We start from the raw sequence: 23,726 nt of genomic DNA on the forward strand, positions 1-23,726 counted from the left end.
TAACCAGGTCGCTATTAGCAGCTCGCTATCGGTCGGCATGTTTCACCCCCGGTGTGGCCTAAACTATCGGAAAACATGCCATACCGCGCAAATGTGGTGAAACTTGGGCGGCAAATGGAGATATCCAACTGATTACATAGCGTCGTCTGTCGAATGTGTACCCGGTTCGAGCATCATCATCCCATCCATTTGCGCTACAATGTTGCGCTGCAATGGACCGCATGTCCCTATCTAATGGTAATAATAGTTTCACAACGAACCACAGACAGTGTCTCCAATCGGGCTGGAGGTGTACCCTAACTTTATGTTAAGGATTTTACATACAAGTGACTTTTCTGCCGAGGCGGGAAATTACTTTCCATTGCAAATCACACCTACGTTAGCGTTTGTGGTGGTTTAGGCCTTGTTTTCTCTTTGCGATAAGGGTTGGGTGCTCTAGATAGGCGAAATCTTTCGTTCGAAGGTATGCTAATTTCAGCGGGATCATTGCTACTGATGACATTTAACTCTCCCATGGAAATGTATAAATATGGATAAAAATGTCATTATCATGCTTGTGGTTGGATCGTGTATTGCTCGTTTGGATGCATTGAAATGACAGATCGTGTGGAACATGAAGAAGTTTTACCAACGAGGCTGATAACGATCGAGTATAGTGCATCTGGTGCGCATTCCCATTCACTCAATTCCCTCACAAATATCTCTCCACTCCCTTCTAGTATCTACTACATGCATGCGTCTTTTACATCACTGTTCCACGCCTCCACCATATCAGTTTCAGGAATGACATCAAATTAACGAAAGGTTTAGTAGAACCCGATTACACTCCACTTCCTGCCGCGACGGTATGAGCACGTCACCACACAAACTGCTGTGTCTATCGCCACGTCCACCCAGTCGTCTCCCCATGGTCCAAAGATGTATGATTGTCAGGCTCATTACGTGCAGTGTCACATACCGGTTCGCTGAGTGATCACTTAATCCACAACAGCAGCGGCAGCGCAAAAAAAACGGCATTGTGTAATGGGTTCACACACAATTTTTACATCACCCAGAGCGACAGTAGTCACCACCGGGGCAGGGGCCCGTTTGTATGCAGCCTGATTGCATCTTCAAATCGCAAACGGGCAATGCAAAAAAAAAGTGCACAGTAGGAGAAGGTGTACGACTGCACTCCCGGAGACTGATTATTGCTCACGCAACCCAACATGCGACGACTCGCGGTCCGGCCGGCGACACAGATCGCTCCGAAGCGTTACGTTCTCTGCGTGCCTGTGAGCTGCTTAAGCCCCGAGAGGAAGGAGAGAAATTAACACCAGCGAACCGCAACGATCTGCATTTCCGTCCAGCGGGACGTGGAAAATCCTTCCTCGAAGGCGAAAGCCATCACCGAGGAGATGATGATGATGATGATGATGATTGGAAGATCGTTTGGTGCTCGAGCATTATCGTTCGCGTGTGCGATTAATGCGGCAGCTTGTGGGCAATGGGGACACCCTTCAGCTTCACCTTGCTTATCAATTTTCGTTCGGGCAGCACTCTTGGGATGAATGTTTCCTGTCGATAAGGTGTTTTAATTTTTGCCATTGCACACACCCGGGTGAAACGGGTTTGGTTTGTTCCTTTCTGTTTATGGATAGCTTAAACGCCTATCGGTAATGATCGCCCGAGACAGCCCGATTTGTTAAATCCAACCTCCATAATACACACACATAAGTGCTCGGGTCCCCTTCTATTCCTTTCGAACAGGTGGGTGGTTTTATGCGAATTCCTTTTTTCCAGCTCGAACGCCTTTTTCCCGAGCCCCCCGTGCAAGCCCACCTTCGGTTGCAAATTTATTATGCAATGTTGTTCCATCGACCACACATACCCGGCCCCTTTGGGTGGCAGTAAAAAGGAGCGAATGCATGCAACGGTGCACAGGCACAGGTGCCTTTGACCACAAAGCCCAAACGCCCCGGTTGCAACTGGCGCGATCCCGCGATATGATCCAGCGCTGACCTTCGGTTGGGCACGGATCGAAAAAGGTGCATATTGGTCCGTGCGTTCGTGCTACTGGAAAACCGCAATTGCTCAATCTGCGCTCCTCTGGACCGGCCCATTTAGTCAGTCTGTGTGAGTGAGCGGTTTTGCACTAATGTGTGAGAAATGATTCAATTAGGCGAGTGACGAGTGGTTACATTTATGGCTTTATTCAATCTGGTACGAAACAAACGGCTTCGTCGTCGGTGAGATATGTTAAATACACACGTGGTTGATGCTTTTACGCGTTCTATGTAAACGCAATTTCGCTTAATCTCTTATCATAAATACAATCCCATCGCCGCCCTTGCTGTAACGCGCTTACATCACGAGGAAGCGGAAACGATTGCCTGCCTGCGCTTGCCTGTGAGCAATCTGCAAAACCATCGTTTCGTCCCTACTGCGGTGGCTGTGCCGGTGGCATCTTTCCGTGGAATGCCAATCCAAACGATAGAGGCCTCTTTTTCATGTTGCTTCTATTTCACTTCTTCTCGCATACCCTTCACAAACGCCACAGCATGACTTTATCTGTCGAACGTATTGGATCTAAAGCGCGTCCCCAGTTGTCGAATCCAAAAACGCATCGACCACGCATAAACCGCACCGTCCCTCTCAGGCCAGGAAAGCGGTGGTGCATCAAGCATGCCAAACCCGCATTCGATTCGTACCGGGTACGGCTGCGTATCGCTACCACGTGGAGTGAAATTGATGAGCGCTGGTGCAACACAACCCACCACCAACAGCACTGTCTACTCGCTCGCGAGCGGGCCGAGCCGGATAAAATTTATTGAAAGTAATTAAAAGCCATTTTGGTGCATTCGATGCGGTCTTGCTGTGTGTGTGTGTTTGCCCGTAAAGTTTGTTTGCTTATCTTGTCCGTGTCTCGCTGCAGGAAGTGATGACATGGTAGTAACTTTTTTTGTTGTAATTTCTGCTCTCCTGTCTCCTACTTGCCGGGCGAGGATCGGATCGTACGTAATCGTAATCGGAAAGATGTATCATCATCCCGGGGAAAATCCAGGGGTTGTAGTGAACTTTTCCACCCGGAGCTTTCATTACTTTACGCAACGGGTTGGCAAGATAAGATCAACGTCCAGAACGCCGCTACTGCAACGTGAAATGACACGTACCAATTCATAAAGATCGATTTGAATAATGTGACCACTACTACTCCGGCAGCAAGCGTCATTTCCGTAATAAATAACGATCGCTGTAAAGGGCAAGCGCCCTTTGGCCACCGAGCAGCTCTCCTGCTGTCTAGTGATGGTTTTTGGTTGGTTGGATACACTGCTCTTCAACGTCTCTTCTTCCATGCTGTCAGTGCCACACAGAGACAGTCAGTTTCAGTAGCATTGTGCGCGCGTGTTGGATATGTTTTATTTATTTGTTTAACCACATCAACGCCACCCGCTCTTTGCGTGCAGGAAAAGAAAACCGCTTCAACCGTCTCTTCTGCTACTACTGCAAGAATGGAATGGCAGCATCCATTTTCTTCGCAATCCATCGCTCACTCGATTCACCCGCGCGGGCCGAGGATCGATAAATCTTACTAATTTACGATGCAGATTGAGCCGATTGTCGATGAGTGTGTGTGTGTGTCTGTGTTGCGAGTCTGCTGGACGACCTGCGGGATGATGGTGCCATCGATCGATCTTTGACGCTGACGACTTCGGCTTTTACTTTCTACCGGAAGGATGGCCCTCCACCAGCGCGAGGAGAGTTGCATTCCGTTCGGACGAGTTGCAGCTGCACCATGCAGACAACACCATGTGGCAGCAGAGTTGTAAAGCGCTTGCCTGAACGATAGAAAGAGAGAGGACGCATTGTTTAGGTCTGGGCAGTTTGAGGCTCGCCGTCTGGGGACCAACGCGAACGGCACCCGGCAAGTGACATTTTGCACGCCCCGGTCTTAGGGCTGTGTGTGCGGCTCCTCTTCGTTTTGCGATAATGATCGCCAGTGTTTGTGCGGTTGTGCGGCTAGTTTGGCACCACCATCACCACCACCGTGTGGGAATTCATGCGGACGAGCGAGATGCGGGCGTTTGCAAAATGAGTACAATTAAAAGCGACATAAATTAGCCCTACCGGAAGGGTTCTGCTTTTCTTTCTTTGGCGGAACGTTACGCTTTGCCGCCATCCCTGCTGGGGCCCGTTGAAGTTATGTGAGAAAACGTTTTTCCCCTTTCTGTGTCGCTGCGTTTAGCAGGAGGAAGTTTTTTCTAAAGGGGACTTTGTAGATCACTTTCAATACTCAGTGTCTTTTAGTGTATTTTACCATTAGTGCGAGCTATTGGGAAATAGTTTAACTGGAGTAGCCATAAAATTGTACTATTGCTTCCACTAAAGATGTAACTGTAGCGTTTCAGATGTCCAGCGAAATCGCTTTACTGCCACGTAATCATAAAACCACCACCACCCCCCAGCAAACGATACACACAGACAGCAGTGGCACATACGTTTTACTCCTTCGTTTTACAGCCCATTTATATGACGCCGGGTGAATGCAACAGACTTCACCTGCAGCTGCAATTTAAAATGCAAATCACATCTTGTCTCGCACCTTAATGCAGAGAGGCATCGCATCACATCACTTCGCTAGTCCCTCTGTATGGAATGAACCGTCGTTGGAAGGTGTTGAACCAGAACGCATCGTTTTGAAACCTTTTTTTTCGTTTTGTTTTGCTCAGTTCCGGAAACTCTTTTATGAGTCGGGTGTGTTGCACTCGCCACTCTCCAGACAGATCGTGGCGCCCTTGTTTTTGTGGCGTCCTGGTTGCGTGATGCTTTATATTGCGCGTAGCAGTAGAGCGTTTGGAGACAGCCAGACGACACGACGTAAATAAGCAATTAATCAATGTGTGAAACAAGGGAAAGATGCGGACAAAGCGCGCGAGTCACCACACGCGGGTTGAGATGATCGGGTGTATGTGTGCTGGGTCGTTGTTACAGTTTTGTAGACAGTCCCTCACCATTGCAGATGATCGTGATCTCGAGCTCCGGAGCGTGGAATAGTGCGTTTATTTAAAACATCGCTCCATTGACATCAACTTCAACCCAGAGCTGTGTACATCGCCGGTTCACTTTCCCTTTCCCAAAGGTCTTGATGAGGTCTTGCGCCACACCGAGTTACCGATTTCGAGAAGCGATGATGACCCTTTCGTGTTCTACCCTTACGGTTACGGTTGTGGCTACTCTCACAAACTACAACAGCAAACGTGTGTGCTCTTTGAAGATTTCTGATGGCTCACAGCATTTGCTTTAATTATCTTCCTCCAAGCCGGGCAACAGCGCGTTCGACACGATCCTTCCCATCCGTGTCACCGCTGGGACCTCCTTGGGGTAATCTTTTGCGCGCTCAGCTGCAGCTCTCGAACGCGACACATCAATAATTATTAGGTTAATATTTCATCCCTTGGTCATGAAGTAAGACCGCGCGCTTGGCAGCATCACGATTCCGATCCCCTCTCCCAAGCGCGCTGCGCTCAGTACGAAATCGAAACCCAACTTCTGGCAAAATACGATCTGAGCCAATCGTTTGGGAGATCGCTCAGCTTACTTTTTTGGGGGGACTTGCATGACTTTGCGATGATCCGATTTTAAATGATTTAAGGTTCCCTGGTTTTTGGGGCCCAAGAAGTCGCGGCGCGGTGGACTACTTTTACTTCCAGTTTTAGATTCCGCCAGCGTGAGAAGCATTGGAGGGGGATACATAGCGAGTAAGTTGTAGGAGCATCGATGACACTTTAGCGCTCGTGAGCATGCTCACGATCGGAATTAAGACGTGAACGCTTTCAAGTGTGTTGGGTAATCCCGACCGTAATGGAGCGGCATATTGATCGGGACTTTACTACCTTTCGGTGTGCAGTGTTCTTTGTTACCCCTTGGTTTAATATGCTTCACAGAGACGTTTAAGAATTTCCAACGCAGCTGCAAGAACGCCTCTTGAGGGGAAGAAAGCGCATCGGAGAGCTTTATTGCATTCTATTGCGCGGGCAATAAAGAGAATCTATAAGGTAATGGACCATCATCATGACTATTCATCATCTCATTGATGACCAAGACACACCTCTAAAGCAAGAAAAAACTCCCATGATTTATCGCTTTTGAGAGTCGTTTGAGAATGAGTTATTGTTGCTGCAAGTTTTTTCAGTGAATAAGAAATAGCTTCTTGTATGTTTATACTCTTCAAGCTTAATTAGTTTCATAGAAATAGCGCCTCTAAACAATCATTGGATCTGCTATTGTCGATATTGATCCTTTTGCTCGCCCGTCATATCAATCTGTTCCAAATAGCTTAGCAGCCTTCACGGCAGATCATCAAAAATATTCGATCTCCAACAGCACGACTACCGATCCTATCAAGATGAACTGCTATGGAAACTGTTCGCCCAACCGGCAACACACCGCCGTTGACATTTGATTTAGCTTTGTCTGTCCAAAAAGCGCAACCTCTCTTCACCTTACAGCTTTCCCCTGTTGGCTGTCTCAAACGCCCTCAGGGACGACAGAGGTTAAACAGACCATTCTTCGGGCATGGATATTCCAATCGAGGTGGCCCTGCGTCACCTTTGCTTTTGCTCCCCATCCCCGCCAGCAGCGCACTGCGTGACGAACCACGCCTTAATATTTCGCTCCCGCAATATGGATCAGAATGTGCGCGCGCGCACCCTTCTAGCGGCGGGCCTGTTGTACACAGCTGATGGTGCATCGTCGCTGCCTGAAAGGTCAGCTGTGAGACAGGCCTTCCCTGTCGGGTGGCTCGAGTGGGGACACACTTAGGCGCAGGATTAACACCCATTTGTGGGCAGATACGATTCGAGTACTGTTTGGCGATAATGGAGTTGCTACTGGATTTGGTGGAGTCCCATCGCTGGCTGGTTTGAAGCGTAGTTAATTGAGGGTGCAGTAGTTTGATATTTGAGCAGCACTCTATATCGAGTACCACCAATTGAGTGGCTGTAACGGTGGTTTAGCGCTGACGTTTGGGGGTAGCGAGTGGGTGCAAATCGCACGCTAAGCAGCGCAGTACATACCCCGAAAGGGTAAAGCGTGAAGAGGTCGAATACTGCTACTCCAAAAATGGTATAATTTAATTTCATTAAAGGTGCATTCGGTGGGGTATGCTGCCAAACTTTTACACCTTTGTCGGAACACCACTGAGCTGCTTTAACGACTAGAAATCGACCACCTTGTTCGATCTAACATTTAACCTATACCTACTACGATCAGATCCGCACATCGACACTAAACCCATCCATTAGCCAAATGATCGTTTCTTAATTGAATTTAAGCGTGAAAAAAATCTACCATCACTAATTGATTACGCTTTTTTTTTTGCTTGTTTCATTCGCAGGTATGCTTGTGGGCGCCACCATTCCAGCGGCCGGTACCTTGGTTCAATTCTGTCAGATTGCTCTCGCGAGCATCGGTAAAGTTGCGGTACACAGTTGCGTGTGCCAATTTGTTTCACTGTAATTTACGACCCAAGTAACGCATTCTGGACGATGGCAGAGGTTCTTAAATTAAATGGTGTTTGAACCCTGCAACTAGAGGCCAGATTTTCGTGTCGTTCTTCCACTCGATTTTGCATCATTTTGCACATTAGAAAGGAGGGAGCTCACGATGCCCGCAAGCGAGCGAGTTGTTTGCGTGAGTGCGCGGGTTTGAGGGCTTAAGCGTGACCGTAACCTACCATAGCCGTAGAACTAAGCCAATTCCACCACAGTCGGAGAAGCAACATAATCTTATTAACCGGTCACGAACGATGTGTGTGTGTGTGTGTGTGTGTGTGTGTGTGTGTGTGTGTGTGTGTGTGTGTGTGTGTGTGTGTGTGTGTGTGTGTGTGTGTGTGTGTGTGTGTGTGTAGTTCACCACGTAAGCCATTTACTTGGCTTACGCCCCGGATCCAGTGCGTTGTAGTCTATGGGCAACAGTGTAACGGGTGAGGCAAAAAAAAACCATTCTGCCTACAAACACGCTAAACGCTCCATTATACTGCGAGTGCCTGCCGGTAACCTATCCGTTGATCTAAGCGCACGCGTATCTTAGAACTTCTCGGCCACCTGATTCAAGAGCAGATAATCCGAATCCGGTTTGGTGCGGCGAGAAAGATGACGGAGGGAGTCGTCGTCGCACGTAAACCAAGCGACATTGACCAGTGTGTGTATGTCGTGGCCTTCGTGTAGAAGCAACGTGTAGTTGAAGCTTATGGTTTCGAGTTGATCTGACTGAGAATAGGTTCTATTAAGACAGTTGAATACGCTAAAGGTGTGATTTATCTAATCTTGAATAGATTCTTGAGGGAATGGACTTTGTGAACTACACCAGAAGCTGTAATTTAATACAAATGGTGTCTTTAGCAGTTGATAAGATAAGTGCATACACCATTTTGTTTCGTTGATGGCAATTTATTGATCATTAGAACTATGCTGTTATGAACGAACGTAGAGGAAAGATTTAAAATTGAAGTATTGGAAGCTAGTGTTTCATTGTAAATGGAACTAGCCTACAAAGATGTACGATTCTCCCATTGAAAACCTTATAAATACTTCTCCGAAAAAGAATCTCCTCCATTTTGCATTGTGAGAAGTAAATGAGCCAATTTGCTGAAACCATTTGTTACTACATTTATGGCATCATAACATCTGCACCAAAATTGAAGTTCCGTTCGAAGGTAAACACCTCGGCGGCCCAATACCCTTTCGCCCAGCAAGAGGCGTCGCGTCTGTATGGCACCGATGGCATAATAGCCTCCGGGCGGCATAGTTTGAAAGCAACACCATCGAAACGGACCGGTGTGCACACAAATTAGCAAACGATTTGTAGCGTAGTTTACAACCATTTGCCTGCTACGCAAGGATCCCGAGCAGAGCCTGAGAGAGCCCATTCATGCGCTTTCATTAGCCCGCTCTGGAGGTAGGTTGTGTGTGGTTTTGAACAATTTGACATCCTGTCTCGGCGAGACGACTATGAGCTCTACGAAAAAACCCGAAAAAACTTGACGTACAGCTGTCACTTTAGCGTCCGCCAAACTGGACTGGCGCGAGCGACTGAATGTGAGCGCGAGCGCTCATTATTGTTGGCAATCTCTTTCTGTGCGGAAACTGACGCAGATTCGTCGTGATTGGTTCCGCCTAATCTGACAGGATCGTTATTTGTGGCTCGCCTGTTATGCTGTGAGGGGAGGTGGCGTGAAACTACACGTCAGTGCGGCGATGATGATGACACACTGTGCGAGCATAACCGCGACAGAGATTAACCGTAAAGATAAGTGATTGTCCCCCCCAAGTGCCGGCTTCCACTACCGGTTCCACGGTGGAACACATGGTGAGGTGGACAGTTACACACATACACACCGATTGGGCAAATTTCTCAAACGCTCATCGAAAGGCGTTAAATCTCACAGCGACACGTCGAAAAGTGGCGGGGCGAGATTGGAATTTTGGTGGCGGGTGAGAAAAATTGCCTTCCCTGGGCGGCGGTAACATTTTCTTTCCCGGGCGGTGTGACAATCGACTATTTTTCGGTGGCCTTTTGACTTTACCTTTGCTCAGCTGGATCACGTCGGAGGTGTGTTTGTTTGCTTCACGGGTTACTACGGAAGCAGATCAGTATCCGGATTAGAAACGTGTGCTATCGCGTGTCGCCTACTTGATCATCTCCTCTTGAAGTCGAGCTCGGGAAGCTTGTTTCCCCTGCAAAGCTAAAGTTTTCCAACCACACACGCGTGCTCACGTTGAGAAGTGCAGTTGTAGTAGAAGTACCAGTGTAGGCCACACCGCCGCCGAAACGATGACACTCGAAGGAAAACACCTTCGTGATTGGGAAAACAAAACAACAAACGCGAGCTAAATAATTGAGAAGGATAAACATACTTCCGAATGGCGGGCACCAGCGGCCCACTATGTGCTGCGCAAACAGCCGCGGGAAGGTTGTTAACGAGGTCAGTTCGCAGCTGTGTGCCTATGCGGTGTGACGGAGCTTGGCTTAGGTTTCACTCATTGCCCGGAATGGATGCAGACGGTTGAAGCAAGCGACTAGACCAAACGCAGCCACTACGCTTCCATATGTGGAGGCTACCACCGGGAGGCTAAGTTATTGAAAATACAAACAATAAACAGAGCAGAGATAGAAATAAACACTTTACCAATTCCCGGCAAAAAAACAGAGTGGCCTAAACACACGCAAACGAAACAACTCCAAAGCGCTAACCTATATATCTAAGGCAGTGTAGCTATTGATGTCTCGTTACAAAACCATAAGCATTGCCACTGGATCGTTGGGATTTGTGTGGATTTAAATCCATCTCTCTCCTTGAGGACGTCGGAGCGCAAGGTTAGGCAAATGAAGTTGAAAGTGAAAAGAGATCCAACGGCTCTTCCGTCGTTGTTTATTCCCACCCTCCCTCTCAATCGTGCAAGGCCGCATGTGAAGTGTGCTGCTTGTTTGATGATAGACAATGAAGTTGAGGCAAAGCATTGAAGTGGGGCTTGATTTGATTATGATTTACCCTTTCCCTTTCGTGTATAATTAATTGCATCTTTTTTCTTACCTTTTTCTTGTGATTGATTTTGTTCCCTGCTTTTTATTGCATTTCTACAACTCATTCACAATTCACACCACATGCATACGAAAATCATAAAAACGTTACAATCCCTCACTACAAACGGTACCTCAACAATGATTTACACACTGAACGCATGCATGCACATCACGAATTTATAGCTGCACGAGCAAGGATTACTACATCTACCACGTAACGAGTCCTGAACCGGTAACGCCAATCACAAAGGACGAGGATGGAAAACGCGCCGATCGGAGCATAACGACCGCTTACTCCCTAAATTGTCGGCATGGTGGAAGCTATGCGATCAGCAGCGATGATGACGATGATGGTGACACGGATGGAACAGTTTCCTCATCTGCCTGCTCCGTGGCCTCGTCCTCATCTTCCTCTTGCCACTCGAGCTCAAAGAACTGGCTGGAGATGCTCAGTCCAAGAATCCCCAGTCCTTTCAGGATGAAGCGCTCGATAGCGTTGACGTAAGTCCGAACCAGTTCAGTGTGCCTGTGTGTTTGTGTGTGAGTTTTGCAATTGTGCATGCTGCTTTGAGTTCGTTGTGGCATTCATATGTGCTAAATGGAAATGCTTTGATGGCAGGGACCGTTCAAGAATTGGCTTTGCTTTTGCTTGAGTGTTTTTTTATTTAATACTTGTGTGTGTTTATTATTTTAAGTCAAACGAGTTGTTACAATTTTATATACAAAAATAATTTACAATTCAGTCAACAACATGTTTCTATCATTCTAGTTGCTCTTAATGGCCGATGCAAATATTTTGGCTAATGTTTCAAAAATGCTCGACACTTTTTCAAACGCTTTTGAAATGCCGGTAACAATTTCGGCACCCGACACTGGCGTTCTCTCCGTACTTGAAGATACTGGGAGAGCAGTTGTTGTTTCTGTGGAGGAACTTGAAGTCGTTTCATCTGGTGTTACTTCAATCGTTGATAATGATATCGATTGAGTTGACGCTTCCGTTGTTGATTCGGATGTAGGCACTTCAGATGTTGAAGATGCAGTGGATACTGTCACTTCAGTGGTGGACTCTTCTGTAGTAGAATCTTCCGTCGTAGACTCGGATGTTGCGACCTCAGTGGTAGACTCTTCTGTTGTTGAATCTTCTGTAGTTGAGTCAGTTACTGAAACTTCAGTGGAAGATTCTTCTGTAGTGGATTCTTTTGTCGTTGACTCGGATGTTGCGACCTCAGTGGTAGACTCTTCTGTTGTAGAATCTTCCGTCGTTGACACGGATGTTACGACCTCAGTGGTAGATTCTGCTGTTGTAGAATCCTCCGTAGTAGACTCGGATGTTGCGACTTCAGCGGTAGATTCTTCAGTTGTAGAATCTTCTGTCGTGGACTCGGATACTGTCACCTCAGTGGTGGACTCCTCTGTTATCGAATCCTCCGTCGTAGACTCGGATGTTGCGACCTCAGTGGTAGATTCTTCAGTTGTAGAATCCTCCGTAGTAGACTCGGATACTGTAACTTCAGTGGTAGCCTCTTCTGTTGTCGAATCCTCCGTCGTTGACTCGGATGTTGCGGCTTCAGTAGTAGATTCTTCAGTTGTAGAATCCTCCGTAGTAGACTCGGATACTGTAACTTCAGTGGTAGCCTCTTCTGTTGTAGAATCCTCCGTCGTAGACTCGGATGTTGCGACTTCAGTGGTAGCCTCTTCTGTTGTCGAATCCTCCGTCGTTGACTCGGATGTTGCGGCTTCAGTAGTAGATTCTTCAGTTGTAAAATCTTCTGTCGTGGACTCGGATACTGTCACCTCAGTGGTGGACTCCTCTGTTATCGAATCCTCCGTAGTAGACTCGGATACTGTAACTTCAGTGGTAGCCTCTTCTGTTGTAGAATCCTCCGTCGTAGACTCGGATGTTGCGGCTTCAGTAGTAGATTCTTCAGTTATAGAATCTTCTGTCGTGGACTCGGATACTGTCACCTCAGTGGTAGACTCTTCTGTAGTGGACTCTTCTGTCGTTGAATCGGATGTTGCGACCTCAGTGGTAGATTCTTCAGTTGTAGAATCCTCCGTAGTAGACTCGGATACTGTAACTTCAGTGGTAGCCTCTTCTGTTGTCGAATCCTCCGTCGTTGACTCGGATGTTGCGGCTTCAGTGGTAGATTCTTCAGTTGTAGAATCTTCTGTCGTGGACTCGGATACTGTCACCTCAGTGGTGGACTCCTCTGTTATCGAATCCTCCGTCGTAGAATCGGATGTTGCGACCTCAGTGGTAGATTCTTCAGTTGTAGAATCCTCCGTAGTAGACTCGGATACTGTAACTTCAGTGGTAGCCTCTTCTGTTGTCGAATCCTCCGTCGTTGACTCGGATGTTGCGGCTTCAGTAGTAGATTCTTCAGTTGTAGAATCCTCCGTAGTAGACTCGGATATTGTAACTTCAGTGGTAGCCTCTTCTGTTGTAGAATCCTCCGTAGTAGACTCGGATACTGTAACTTCAGTGGTAGCCTCTTCTGTTGTAGAATCCTCCGTCGTAGACTCGGATGTTGCGGCTTCAGTGGTAGATTCTTCAGTTATAGAATCTTCTGTCGTGGACTCGGATACTGTCACCTCAGTGGTAGACTCTTCTGTAGTGGACTCTTCTGTCGTTGAATCGGATGTTGCGACCTCAGTGGTAGATTCTTCAGTTGTAGAATCCTCCGTAGTAGACTCGGATACTGTAACTTCAGTGGTAGCCTCTTCTGTTGTCGAATCCTCCGTCGTTGACTCGGATGTTGCGGCTTCAGTAGTAGATTCTTCAGTTGTAGAATCTTCTGTCGTGGACTCAGATACTGTCACCTCAGTGGTAGACTCTTCTGTAGTGGACTCTTCTGTCGTTGACGCGGATGTTGCGACCTTAGTGGTAGATTCTTCAGTTGTAGAATCCTCCGTAGTAGACTCGGATACTGTAACTTCAGTGGTAGCCTCTTCTGTTGTAGAATCCTCCGTCGTAGACTCGGATGTTGCGACTTCAGTGGTAGATTCTTCTGTTGTCGAATCTGTCGCCTCAGTGGTAGACTCTTCTGTAGTGGACTCTTCTGTCGTTGACTCGGATGTTGCGACCTCAGTGGTAGATTCTTCTGTTGTCGAATCTTCTGTCGTGGACTCGGATACTGTCACCTCAGTGGTGGACTCCTCTGTTGTCGAATCCTCCGTCGTAGACTCGGATGTTGCGACTTCAGTGGTAGATTCTTCAGTTGTAGAATCTTCTGTCGTGGACTCGGATACTGTCACCTCAGTGGTAGACTCTTCTGTAGTGGACTCTTCTGTCGTTGACTCGGATGTTGCGACCTCAGTAGTAGATTCTTCTGTTGTAGAATCTTCTGTCGTGGACTCGGATGTTGCGACCTCAGTGGTAGACTCTTCTGTTGTAGAATCCTCCGTCGTTGACTCGGATGTTACGACCTCAGTGGTAGATTCTTCAGTTGTAGAATCCTCCGTAGTAGACTCGGATACTGTAACTTCAGTGGTAGCCTCTTCTGTTGTAGAATCCTCCGTCGTAGACTCGGATGTTGCGACTTCAGTGGTAGATTCTTCTGTTGTCGAATCTGTCACCTCAGTGGTAGACTCTTCTGTAGTGGACTCTTCTGTCGTTGACTCGGATGTTGCGACCTCAGTGGTAGATTCTGCTGTTGTAGAATCCTCCGTCGTAGACTCGGATGTTGCGACTTGAGTGGTAGATTCTTCTGTTGTCGAATCTTCTGTCGTGGACTCGGATACTGTCACCTCAGTGGTGGACTCCTCTGTTGTCGAATCCTCCGTCGTAGACTCGGATGTTGCGACTTCAGTGGTAGATTCTTCAGTTGTAGAATCTTCTGTCGTGGACTCGGATACTATCACCTCAGTGGTAGCCTCTTCTGTAGTGGACTCTTCTGTCGTTGACTCGGATGTTGCGACCTCAGTAGTAGATTCTTCTGTTGTAGAATCTTCTGTCGTTGACTCGGATGTTGCGACTTCAGTGGTAGACTCTTCTGTTGTGGAATCTTTTGTTGTTGAATCATAAACTGTCGTCGCATCGGTGGTTGATGAATAATCCACTGTTGTCGTCACGGGATCTTCACCTTCACAATAAACCTTTTCCTTGAAATCACATTCACACCGCTCCTTATTGAACCGCAAATCATTCGGGCACGATACAGTCAGCATCAGCCCAAGAACGCACAGATTATATTTCGTACAAGAACTATGCTCCACAAGCACAAGCTTCCTCGGATCGAACACTTGCGGGCAAACCGTTGCACATGTGGTCACTGTTTCTATTGCGGTATCTCGTCTCGTTCGCTCCTGAACTCCCGAGGAGGAGTATTGTCGAACGCATGTTTTCACTGCATCACTCCACACCGATCCCTCCGGACAGTGGGCAGCGATTTTGATCCTTCCAACACATGTCACATAGCCCGTTTGGCTGTGAGGCATTGCGTATAGAGAAGATAACTGTCGTGAAGTGTCATACTTTGGGCAAATGAAGCTTGCCGACACATGCAGGAAGAAAGATGATGTTGTCAGCATCGTAAGCAGAAGTGTCCGTTTAAACTCCATTTTCACTTTTTGACACACTTTTTACAGCACAATTTCTGATATAAACCAAACACAATAATCACTTATTCCTTGAAGCTTAGTTGCCAATCTACTGCTGCTCTGACACTAGGTTCAGCTTGCCCGGTCCAGATCAATTTGCCCATTGCCCACCAGTTCGGTGCCCTTTTATATAGTGCAAATGTTCTTACAAATATATCAATAAACTCATATCGAAAGGTGGCGTCAAGTGGCAGAAATGATAGCATTTTGATCAACAATCGAAGCTTTATCATCACATTTACTCTCGTTCGCCCATCAAGTGCCGCGTGAACGGCGAATGCTCAAATACGCCAACCCAAATAATCGTCATACGCTGCACTTCATTAGCTGTGACCTATCTTTGACACACCGAATCCGCGTACGTACACCGTGTATTATGAGGGTGATGTAGCAGGAAGATGTAATTGGAAAGTAAAACGCATTGCTGCAACGTGAGGCGCGATAAGGTTGAATGGTACACACACCCTCCTCTACCAGCCTTCCGCACAACAAATAGTCAGAAGCCACATGAAGTATCCTACTTTTCGTACATTGTTTTGATCGTGACACACGGAGAAACAGAAACAGAACGAAGGAAATGTGATGATTAAACGCAACGCCGTTTGTTTTCAAATGTTGATTTATTTCGTGCGTATTAACCCGAACCAATTCGTGACCATGTATGATCGCGGTCCGCTCGTCGTTGCTGATAGTTGCATTCTCTCCCATCAGCTCAGGGGAGGAGAAACGGGATATTAAGGTCACTCTGTCAGCTGGGATTAGCGACGGGGAGCATTTTTTGCTTTTTCTGCGCAATGCATCTTGCCCGAACTGTGAAAGCATTTCTCCGCCGGGGCAGTAAATGTGTCACTACAACTGCGTCCATTTTAGTGCCTTCTCTAAACGCGTCAGGGGCCTTGCTTCCTGACACTAATCAACCGTTTGTTCGTTGCATGAAGCAGTGAGGGGGGGGGGGGAAAGTACGGCAATAAAAAAGGTGCTGAAAACGGTCCACCCGCTTCCCTTCTTCGATGGTGGTGTTGGGACGCGGCACGAGAATGGGCGCGCAATAAATGGCCACACAAAGACGCACCATCAACGCTGGCCGCCGTCTGAACGGGGCATCTATGCTGCATCACATACGTGTGTAGACAGTTTCAGTTCACATACACACAGACACTTTCCCCGCCGTTGTACTGTTTTTTCTTCCGCTGCCACCGCTTTTGGTCGATCACTTTCTCATAATTTCACACTGTGTTTTAAATTAAGTATCGATTTTCTTTTCTGTCGAAGCATTTTGCGGGAATGTTGTTTTTTTTATGTACAAGACAAGGTCGTTGCTAAATAGTAGAACGGGAAGCATAGTGGGGAAATTCGTATAGGGATGCCAGTTCCGATAGAAAAATAGTCCTACTTCATTGATACGTGATTATTCATTCTAAAAAAAGGTATCGGTCATTGTGGGTAAGGTGTGACAAGTTTATTGACACACAAACTGTGTTTCCCCCGAATGCTGATAACCGGTATACTCATGGAAATTATTTGCACAAGGAAAGGTTCGTCACTATCACACTTCTAGCGTCTGTCTCAGGCGTCGCTCAAGAGACTGTTGTAAGAGAGCGTGCGCCGTAGTGAGTTATAATTTGCCATTTTATCAATATTTGCCCAATCTATCACTTTTTTATCATTAATAATCATTCTATTAAAAGAAAAGAAACAAGAAGAAACATAGTCGCACAACAAGTGGATGTTTATATGATAATTTCTAGCATTAAGATCTTCTTTTATTTGAATTTCATTTTAATATTCCAAAACTTCAAACTGGATAACACCAAAAACCATAATTGCATCCATTTTTCAGTCAAATAAGGCAACGAAAAAGTAAACGCAACGGTTTCTCTTTTGAATCAAACCTCCGTGAACCAAACAGTGGAATGCTAGCGCCATCTGCCTGTCGAAATTGGAAGCAAGTTAGTTTCTTTAGCGCCTTAAGGGTATGCAATGTGTACATGTTGCTGCCCCGAATGGTATGCAATTGCCGGTACATTTCGAAACGTTCGCTTGATGAATGTTCAAAATTAGTTGAATCGAAATCTGAAGTCAAATGATGCGTATTTCTTCACGCTTTAAAAGACTCTTCTGGTTAGACTGTTCCTCAACATTAAGGCGAAAAAATATTGTTTTATTCCAAACGAATTTATGTCATAGAAAATGAGTATCTTAAACCTGTTCAACATCAACCCCAATTCTAACTGCTCCGTTCTATTCACCCAAATAACACACTTCCTCAATCACAAACCTACAACTCAATTAATTGCCACACAACCACATCCACCTCCCCGCTTAAAGGGCGCTTCTCAAAACCACAACCACACCCCGATCCCTCTGACAACCTTTTTTTTTTTTTTTGGGACCGTCAATAATTTAATTCCATTCAGCTCATTAAGATGCAGACCCGCCTCAAAGACTTGTCCTCTCCACTCATCCCCCACATTTGCCTTGATTTGATCCCTTCGTCCCCGCCCTCCCCCCTACTCACACACTTCCCCACTCGCCTGCAACCACAACGAATCCCGTTAATCTGCGTTCGGTTCGGTTTTCTTTCGCCCATCGAACCATCTGCGCGCACATTAAAATTATACACATTTCGTTATGACCTCTCGCACGGCCGCAGAGGCCCGGTGGCCCTAACCGGTGGGGAAAAAGCATTCGGGAGACTTTTGGAGGTGCGATAGGAGGAAACAAACCCACCGAAGAGAGAGAGAGGGATAAAATGTGCCAAAAAATCCAACCCCTCCCAGGGTTTTTTTTTGCTTTGTTTTGTTTCGAGTTCGACTGCTCTTGATGATGATGTAGAAAATGCGAACATGCGAAAAACGGTTAATTCGTGTCGGAAGTTGGCCGAGGGAAGGAAGCCGAGGGCACACGGCGCGAAAGAGTGTTTTCGGAAGCGTTTGGGAAAACAACAGCCGCAGCGTGTGTGCGCGTGCGCGTGCAAAGGGTTGGCTCTGTTGGAATGAGAGGAACTGCTGCTCAAGTCCAAGAGAGCTGAACAAAGCAGGCGACGAACCTGGTAAGGTTTTTTGGGGTTGTTTTTTCAGGAGTTCAGGAGGAGGGGGAGCAGACATACGGGAATCCGGTTTGGATTTCTCTCAGCAAAAGCACAGTTCGACATCCGCGTTCTTGTTTCGCTCCATTCAAAAAAGTTTGAAGGCATTTGGTGTATTGGCAGCGGGCACGCAGCGTGTACGGTGGTGTGGTTTGCGATGTACTGTGATTGGTGTGTAGCGGTGCTCTTTAACATTCCAATTCTAATTTTGCATTCCTTTTTCTTCTTCTCTTAAAAACAGGAGCAACTCGAAGGCTTCCTACCTGCCGAGGCAGCCACGGGACAAGCTGCACTCGGACCCGGACCATGGCAGCTACAAGCTGACGCTGACCTCGAACGAGGACTGCATCAATCACAACACGGGAGTCGGCGGCCCGAACACCACTACAAGCCCCACTACAACCACTACAAACGGTGCTGCGGGCGGCGGAGGACACGACGGATTCCCGGAGGAGATCATCACCGCCTCGCCGAAGTGTAATCTGCCGGATGTGCTTCCGCCCGGCGTGAAATACTCGCTCTACTCCACCAACAACAACAACAACAACAACAACAGTGTGAGCAACAACAACAGCATCAACAACCATCACAATGGTATCAAGCCGAAGCCCCACTCGGCCCCGATCATCTCCACCGCCAACAGTCTCAAGTCGCTATTCAACTTCAGCACCTCCTCCTCCACCACATCCACGTCCTCCTCTGACGCCGCGAAGGATCGCGATGGACCTCAGACACCTGCTACCGGGCCTCCCCCGGCGCTGGTGTTCAACGGCAATGGCAACGCGAGCCCCCCGCTCGCCCAGATCCAGGCGACCTCGCCGAAGTACACCTCCCAGTCGTCGTTCGATCTGAAGAAGACGCAAATCCTGGACACGGCCGATGTGCACGGCGGAGGAGCAATGTACCACCAGCACCACCATCTACACAACGGCACAATCCTTGGCCTGCCCCAAGCGGCCCCAACCACCAACGCTAGCGCCACCGCCACACTGACCTCGATCGCCTCCATCACCCACACGGTGGTGCCGGAGGAGATGGAACCTGTGGCGGAGGAGGAGCCAGCGGGTGACGAGCATCATGCACTGCCCGCCGACGATACGGTACCGCCCCCGCTGCCCTCCACACCCTCCCCGGCGCTGAGCAACCACGGCAACTCTGGTCTGGTGTGGACCACAGCGCAGCCCCCAACTGTAAATAATTGCGCTGGAACTGCCGAAAAGGTGGGCAATTTCGAGCAGCAGCAGCGGCAGCACCAACACGACGCCACCGTACTACCACCACCGACCGGCGGCAGTACCGTTGCAGGGGCCGAGCGGGCCCCGAACGAGCCAGCGCTAGACAGTGAAGCTTCGTCCGCCAGCACGTCCACACGCGACGACGATGCGTTGTCGTCGAACGACGCAGCACCAGCAACAGTTCCAGTGGTTGTCGTGGCCAAAGAGCAGGAAGGAGAAAGTTGCCCCAGCACGGCCGAACCTCTCGTAAACGGTGTTGGTGGTGTTAGTGAGCACACAGTCAGCGGATCGCCAGGGGCGCTAGAACGCGTCACGAAGGAGATCAACCTGTCGCCGGTGGCCGGTGACGCAGTGGCGTGTGAACCACCATCGCCACTCCCGCTTCAGCGGACGGAAATAGTGCTGCGCGTGCAGGCGCCCACTTCCGAGGCGGCCTCCCAAACGGACAGTGACGACGCCGGTCTGGCGCGTGGCTTTGCCGAGCTTACGATCGACTGTGGCAGGAGGGCGAAGGACCAGCAGGAAGCGGCTACGGTTAGCCAGCAGTGCTCGAACGGAGCGTCGACCTCGGTTGCAACGTCGACGACCAGTCCGATTGGCAGTCCGCCCGGTACGCCACCGAGCGGCAAGGAGCAGCAGGGACAGAAGTTTTTCGCCCCCTTGTCTTCGTCGTCATCGTCACCACCGCCACCGCCGCCGTCAACTCCGCGCAAGCTGCACCCGGAGGAGATCGATTGCGATAAGCTGTCGCACGATCTCGTTAGCCAACTGTCCCCGTCGGACAAGCTGCACACCATACTGGGTAAGTGTGTTGGAGGTTACCTAAAGGACTCTGACAAAGTGATACGATGTGATAGGTTGATCGTTGAAAGGTAGTGTGAATAGTGTGAAAAGCTTGTGAGCAATCGCAATCGAGATGTTTTAGATATCGTTTTCCCTCGCAGTAACAAAATGGACTTATAATTACACATGCCCGATCCGTGCGGTGGTGGGTGGTACATTTCACGGATGGTTTATGGATACATTTCCATTTCCAATGATCCTAATAAAACTGTCCCAACCCCCCAACTTCGTGCGAAAGTGGAACAAAAGCCGTTGACCAAAAGGGCAATAAAAGAGATTTTCGTTCAATTTCCCCGCAGTAAAGCAACAAAACAAGAGGGGGAAAAAGGGTACCAGCGGCACTACTCTAACTTGCTTTATGATGATGGGTGGTATAGGTGGTAACAATGCGCCACCAAGTGTTCCCACCTTTTTTGGGTTGGATGATGGCGATTGTCCTCCCCCTTGGATATCTGCAAAACAAGCATTAAACGAGTGCGATCGCGATAAAATCGAAAGTTAGTTTTGGAAAGAAGGCTCTAACAGGGAAATAATAATAGCACGGAAAAAAGCCCTTACCCCGGTGTAGGGAAAATGGTAAACAATATTGTGATGTGTGTGTGTATGTGTACTTGTACATAGGTGTGTAGGAAAAGCAAACAACCAAACACGGGCTGTAACACCCAATAATGCGTTTAATAGCGGACGTTGGAAAATGAAATGAAAAACTGTACCTCAAAAAACGTTGATTGGAGGTGCTATTGGAGGTAGAGAAAGTAATAGGTACAAGCAGGCAGTCGCGAGAAATGATGAAAAAAATCACCGTTAATTTGAAAATTTGTTTCCGTTGTCGATTAGGTTTAGGGTCGTTCATGTGAGTAAAAGTGGAAAAAGTGGATGTCTTTTTCCCTTTTGGAAGATCTCAAAGTGAGTGGATATATCAGGTGGGCTTATCCAGTGCAATTTGACGTCTTAAAACTAAAATAGGAAGAAAACCTGGTTTGACAGTTAGATCCATAACAAACTGGATGCTTTGATGCTTTTTCTATGGATTCACTCCTAACGCTATCCAAAATTTTCACAATTTTACTCGATATCTGAGATCAATCGGTGGTCTGTTGAACAGGAACAAAGGATATATTAGCGCAGGCACTCTGATAAATTCCTCACTTTCTGTATAAAATCATATTTGATTCGGTTGGTACACTGCTCCTTGCTTGCTGGCAGAAAAGATTCAATAATTGTTGCCTATATATCAGATTTGGCGAAAGAAATGTTCTTTTTTGGAATCTATAGCCTTCAAATCTTCGTTTCAATCCAAGAACTGGCTGCCACGTACGTTTTTTTGCTTCTTTCTTCGTGCTACGCCTGAGTAAAACCACATACAATTTCTGCGAGATTTCGTTTAAACTTCAAGGCTTCAAAATCTAGTATTTGTTATGGAACAAACCGTCAAATTGTGTGTCGATGTATTGGTGAGAATGAACACTATAAGCCCACCTGATATATACACTCACTTTGGAAGATCTTTATGCATTGAGTTTATGGAAGTTTCTGCCTCTCTCAGGTATTAAGTTGTGTTAGATCCAAGTAACCCGAGTAGATCCATGGTGTACTAAGACCCTGGTCTGAGGAGATCTTGCAGTATGAGCAAACTGTCTCATTGCCAGCCAATAATGGTTACTGTGGCGTTTTATGAAACCATTAACACCACGCAATGTGACGAAGTTCCTCTATTGTTGTTGTTTCCCCCTTTCTGCGGATAAAATCGAATGAGTCGGAGGGAATAAAGCTCCCCCAATATTGCACACTTCTAAGCCACACAAAAAGCCTTTCGCGTGTAATCGTGAGAGACTTGTTGTTTTCGGGGGGAGCGGGAGGTTGTTATGCAAAGTGTGTGGGAGTTCACACAGTTAAGACTGAGATCAACGACTTCCGACTCCAGACGTTACACCAAGCTGACGCAGACACCTACCTACCTCGGTTTTTTTAATATCCATTCTCTCTCCCTCATGACAGCGCCGAAAACATTCAAATCCTCGTCGGACTACGTGTCCGACCTGTTCAACATCCAGATCGCACCGCGACCGCTCAAGAAGGATGCCTCGACCGCAACGCCAACGGAAACGACGGGTGGCGGTACACCGAAAAGGTAAGCAGAGTGGTTCTAGCAGTATCTCTGGAGTGTTGGGGAGTAGCCCTGAATTAAGCTGTTTTGTTTTTCGCCGATTACTTACGAGCTTTTCCCAAACAATCTGTTTTCTAAACCACCACCACCACCACCAGCCCGCTCGATATTCTGACGTCCAGCTCGACCTACTTTCAAATCTCGGAACCGAAGGCCAAGCTGATGACGCGCTACAGCCGCGAGATGACCCTGATCAACGGTGATTGCTGTGATCTGACCAAGAAGAAGGTAAGTCACCCAAGCCGGGGGAATATGGGGAGATAGAGAGAGAGTGACCATGTGTGTGAGGGCTAAACTGGTGCGAGGTTGCGGAGAAGGCACGTCCTTCACATGGTGGTCGTGGTCGTGTGGAATGTTAGCGGATAGAAATGGAAAGTAATGCAATTACGCCGCCCCGTGCCCCTTTACTTGAAAAGCAATTGTTTTCTGCGCAATTTTGAAGTACGGTGCGATGCTGGTCAAGAGGCTCTAATTCGAGACCTCTGCACTGTAATTGTAACAAACATCCACTTTCGGTGGACATTCGGAGAAGATAATTCAGCGAAAGCTGTGTGTGTGTGTTAGTTTCTGTCTCTCACGCCTCGCAATCGTGAATCGGAAGTGCGTGTGCCGCATCAGACAAGAATGTGTACGCCCTTTTTTTTCTCCTGTGTCTGTATCGTGTAGGAGCCAACTGCCTCAACGAAAGCAAACGCCGCTCGTGGGACATATGGGTCATATGGCTTGAATCACTAGCGGCGGCGTGCGTACCTCTTTCCCACAAACCATTTCAAACCTACACGAGCGTGTGCAAGCGCGCGCGCGCTCTCGGGCTCATGCATGTGTTGCCATGGTGTTTTGTCATCGCTGCGGAGAGCCCGTCATAGAGCAGGAGGCGACGACCGCATTGGTGCGCTGTTGTTCTCGCTTCGCTTGGATGCTGCTCTCGGGGTTGCTCACTGCCACACGAGCTGACGAGCTGAGCGGCTGGCTTCGCTTATAATGCCCGTGCTCTTATCGTGCCTTATCGATGTCATCGAAAACAGTCGCTAATGGCAGGCGATCTTTATCGATTACAGCATCCCAGCGGCAGCAGCTGGTAAGTAAGTGCAAAGGGGAAGAAGCCGTAAAAAAAACCAAGTGACTGGAAGTGTTGTGCAAATAGTGTGTGACTGCTTAGCTGAAAGACCAAGCTAAACCAAACACACCAACTCCTCAGGGCACCTCCTGAACCCGTAGTTCTTCCTTTGCA

The 23,726-nt window shown here is 47.8% G+C and overlaps 2 protein-coding genes across 11 annotated transcripts in view; one reads left to right on the forward strand and one right to left on the reverse strand.

Annotated features, from left to right (window-relative positions):
• LOC120900681 (protein Shroom) overlaps positions 1 to 23,726 on the forward strand; it is a 186,504-nt gene that overhangs the window by 159,274 nt on the left and 3,504 nt on the right. For 4 of the 5 annotated variants that reach the window (XM_040308004.1, XM_040308008.1, XM_040308005.1 and 1 more), the window contains exons 8-11: positions 10,747 to 11,064; positions 18,492 to 20,287; positions 22,327 to 22,459; positions 22,594 to 22,723. In XM_040308004.1, coding sequence (XP_040163938.1) covers positions 10,747 to 11,064; positions 18,492 to 20,287; positions 22,327 to 22,459; positions 22,594 to 22,723 — 2,377 coding nt within the window. The remainder of the gene's footprint in view (positions 1 to 10,746; positions 11,065 to 18,491; positions 20,288 to 22,326; positions 22,460 to 22,593; positions 22,724 to 23,726) is intronic. The other variant, XM_040308009.1, reaches the window with a different exon arrangement.
• On the reverse strand, positions 11,202 to 15,275 carry LOC120900682 (flocculation protein FLO11-like). 6 transcript variants are annotated; one of them, XM_040308014.1, is made up of 3 exons: positions 13,925 to 15,275; positions 12,883 to 13,546; positions 11,202 to 12,540 (listed from the first exon to the last, which is right to left on the reverse strand). In XM_040308014.1, exons 1-3 carry the CDS (start codon positions 15,121 to 15,123, stop codon positions 11,329 to 11,331), a joined length of 3,075 nt encoding a protein of 1,024 aa, XP_040163948.1. In that variant the 5' UTR covers positions 15,124 to 15,275; the 3' UTR covers positions 11,202 to 11,328. The 6 variants fall into 6 exon arrangements, with proteins under 6 accessions (XP_040163948.1, XP_040163947.1, XP_040163946.1 ...); XM_040308013.1 differs by having other exon boundaries at positions 11,202 to 13,546; positions 13,925 to 14,196; positions 14,425 to 15,274; XM_040308012.1 differs by having other exon boundaries at positions 11,202 to 13,546; positions 13,925 to 14,132; positions 14,340 to 15,274.

Source organism: Anopheles arabiensis, chromosome 3 (genome assembly GCF_016920715.1).
Source record: "Anopheles arabiensis isolate DONGOLA chromosome 3, AaraD3, whole genome shotgun sequence".
Classification (NCBI taxonomy): domain Eukaryota; kingdom Metazoa; phylum Arthropoda; class Insecta; order Diptera; family Culicidae; genus Anopheles; species Anopheles arabiensis.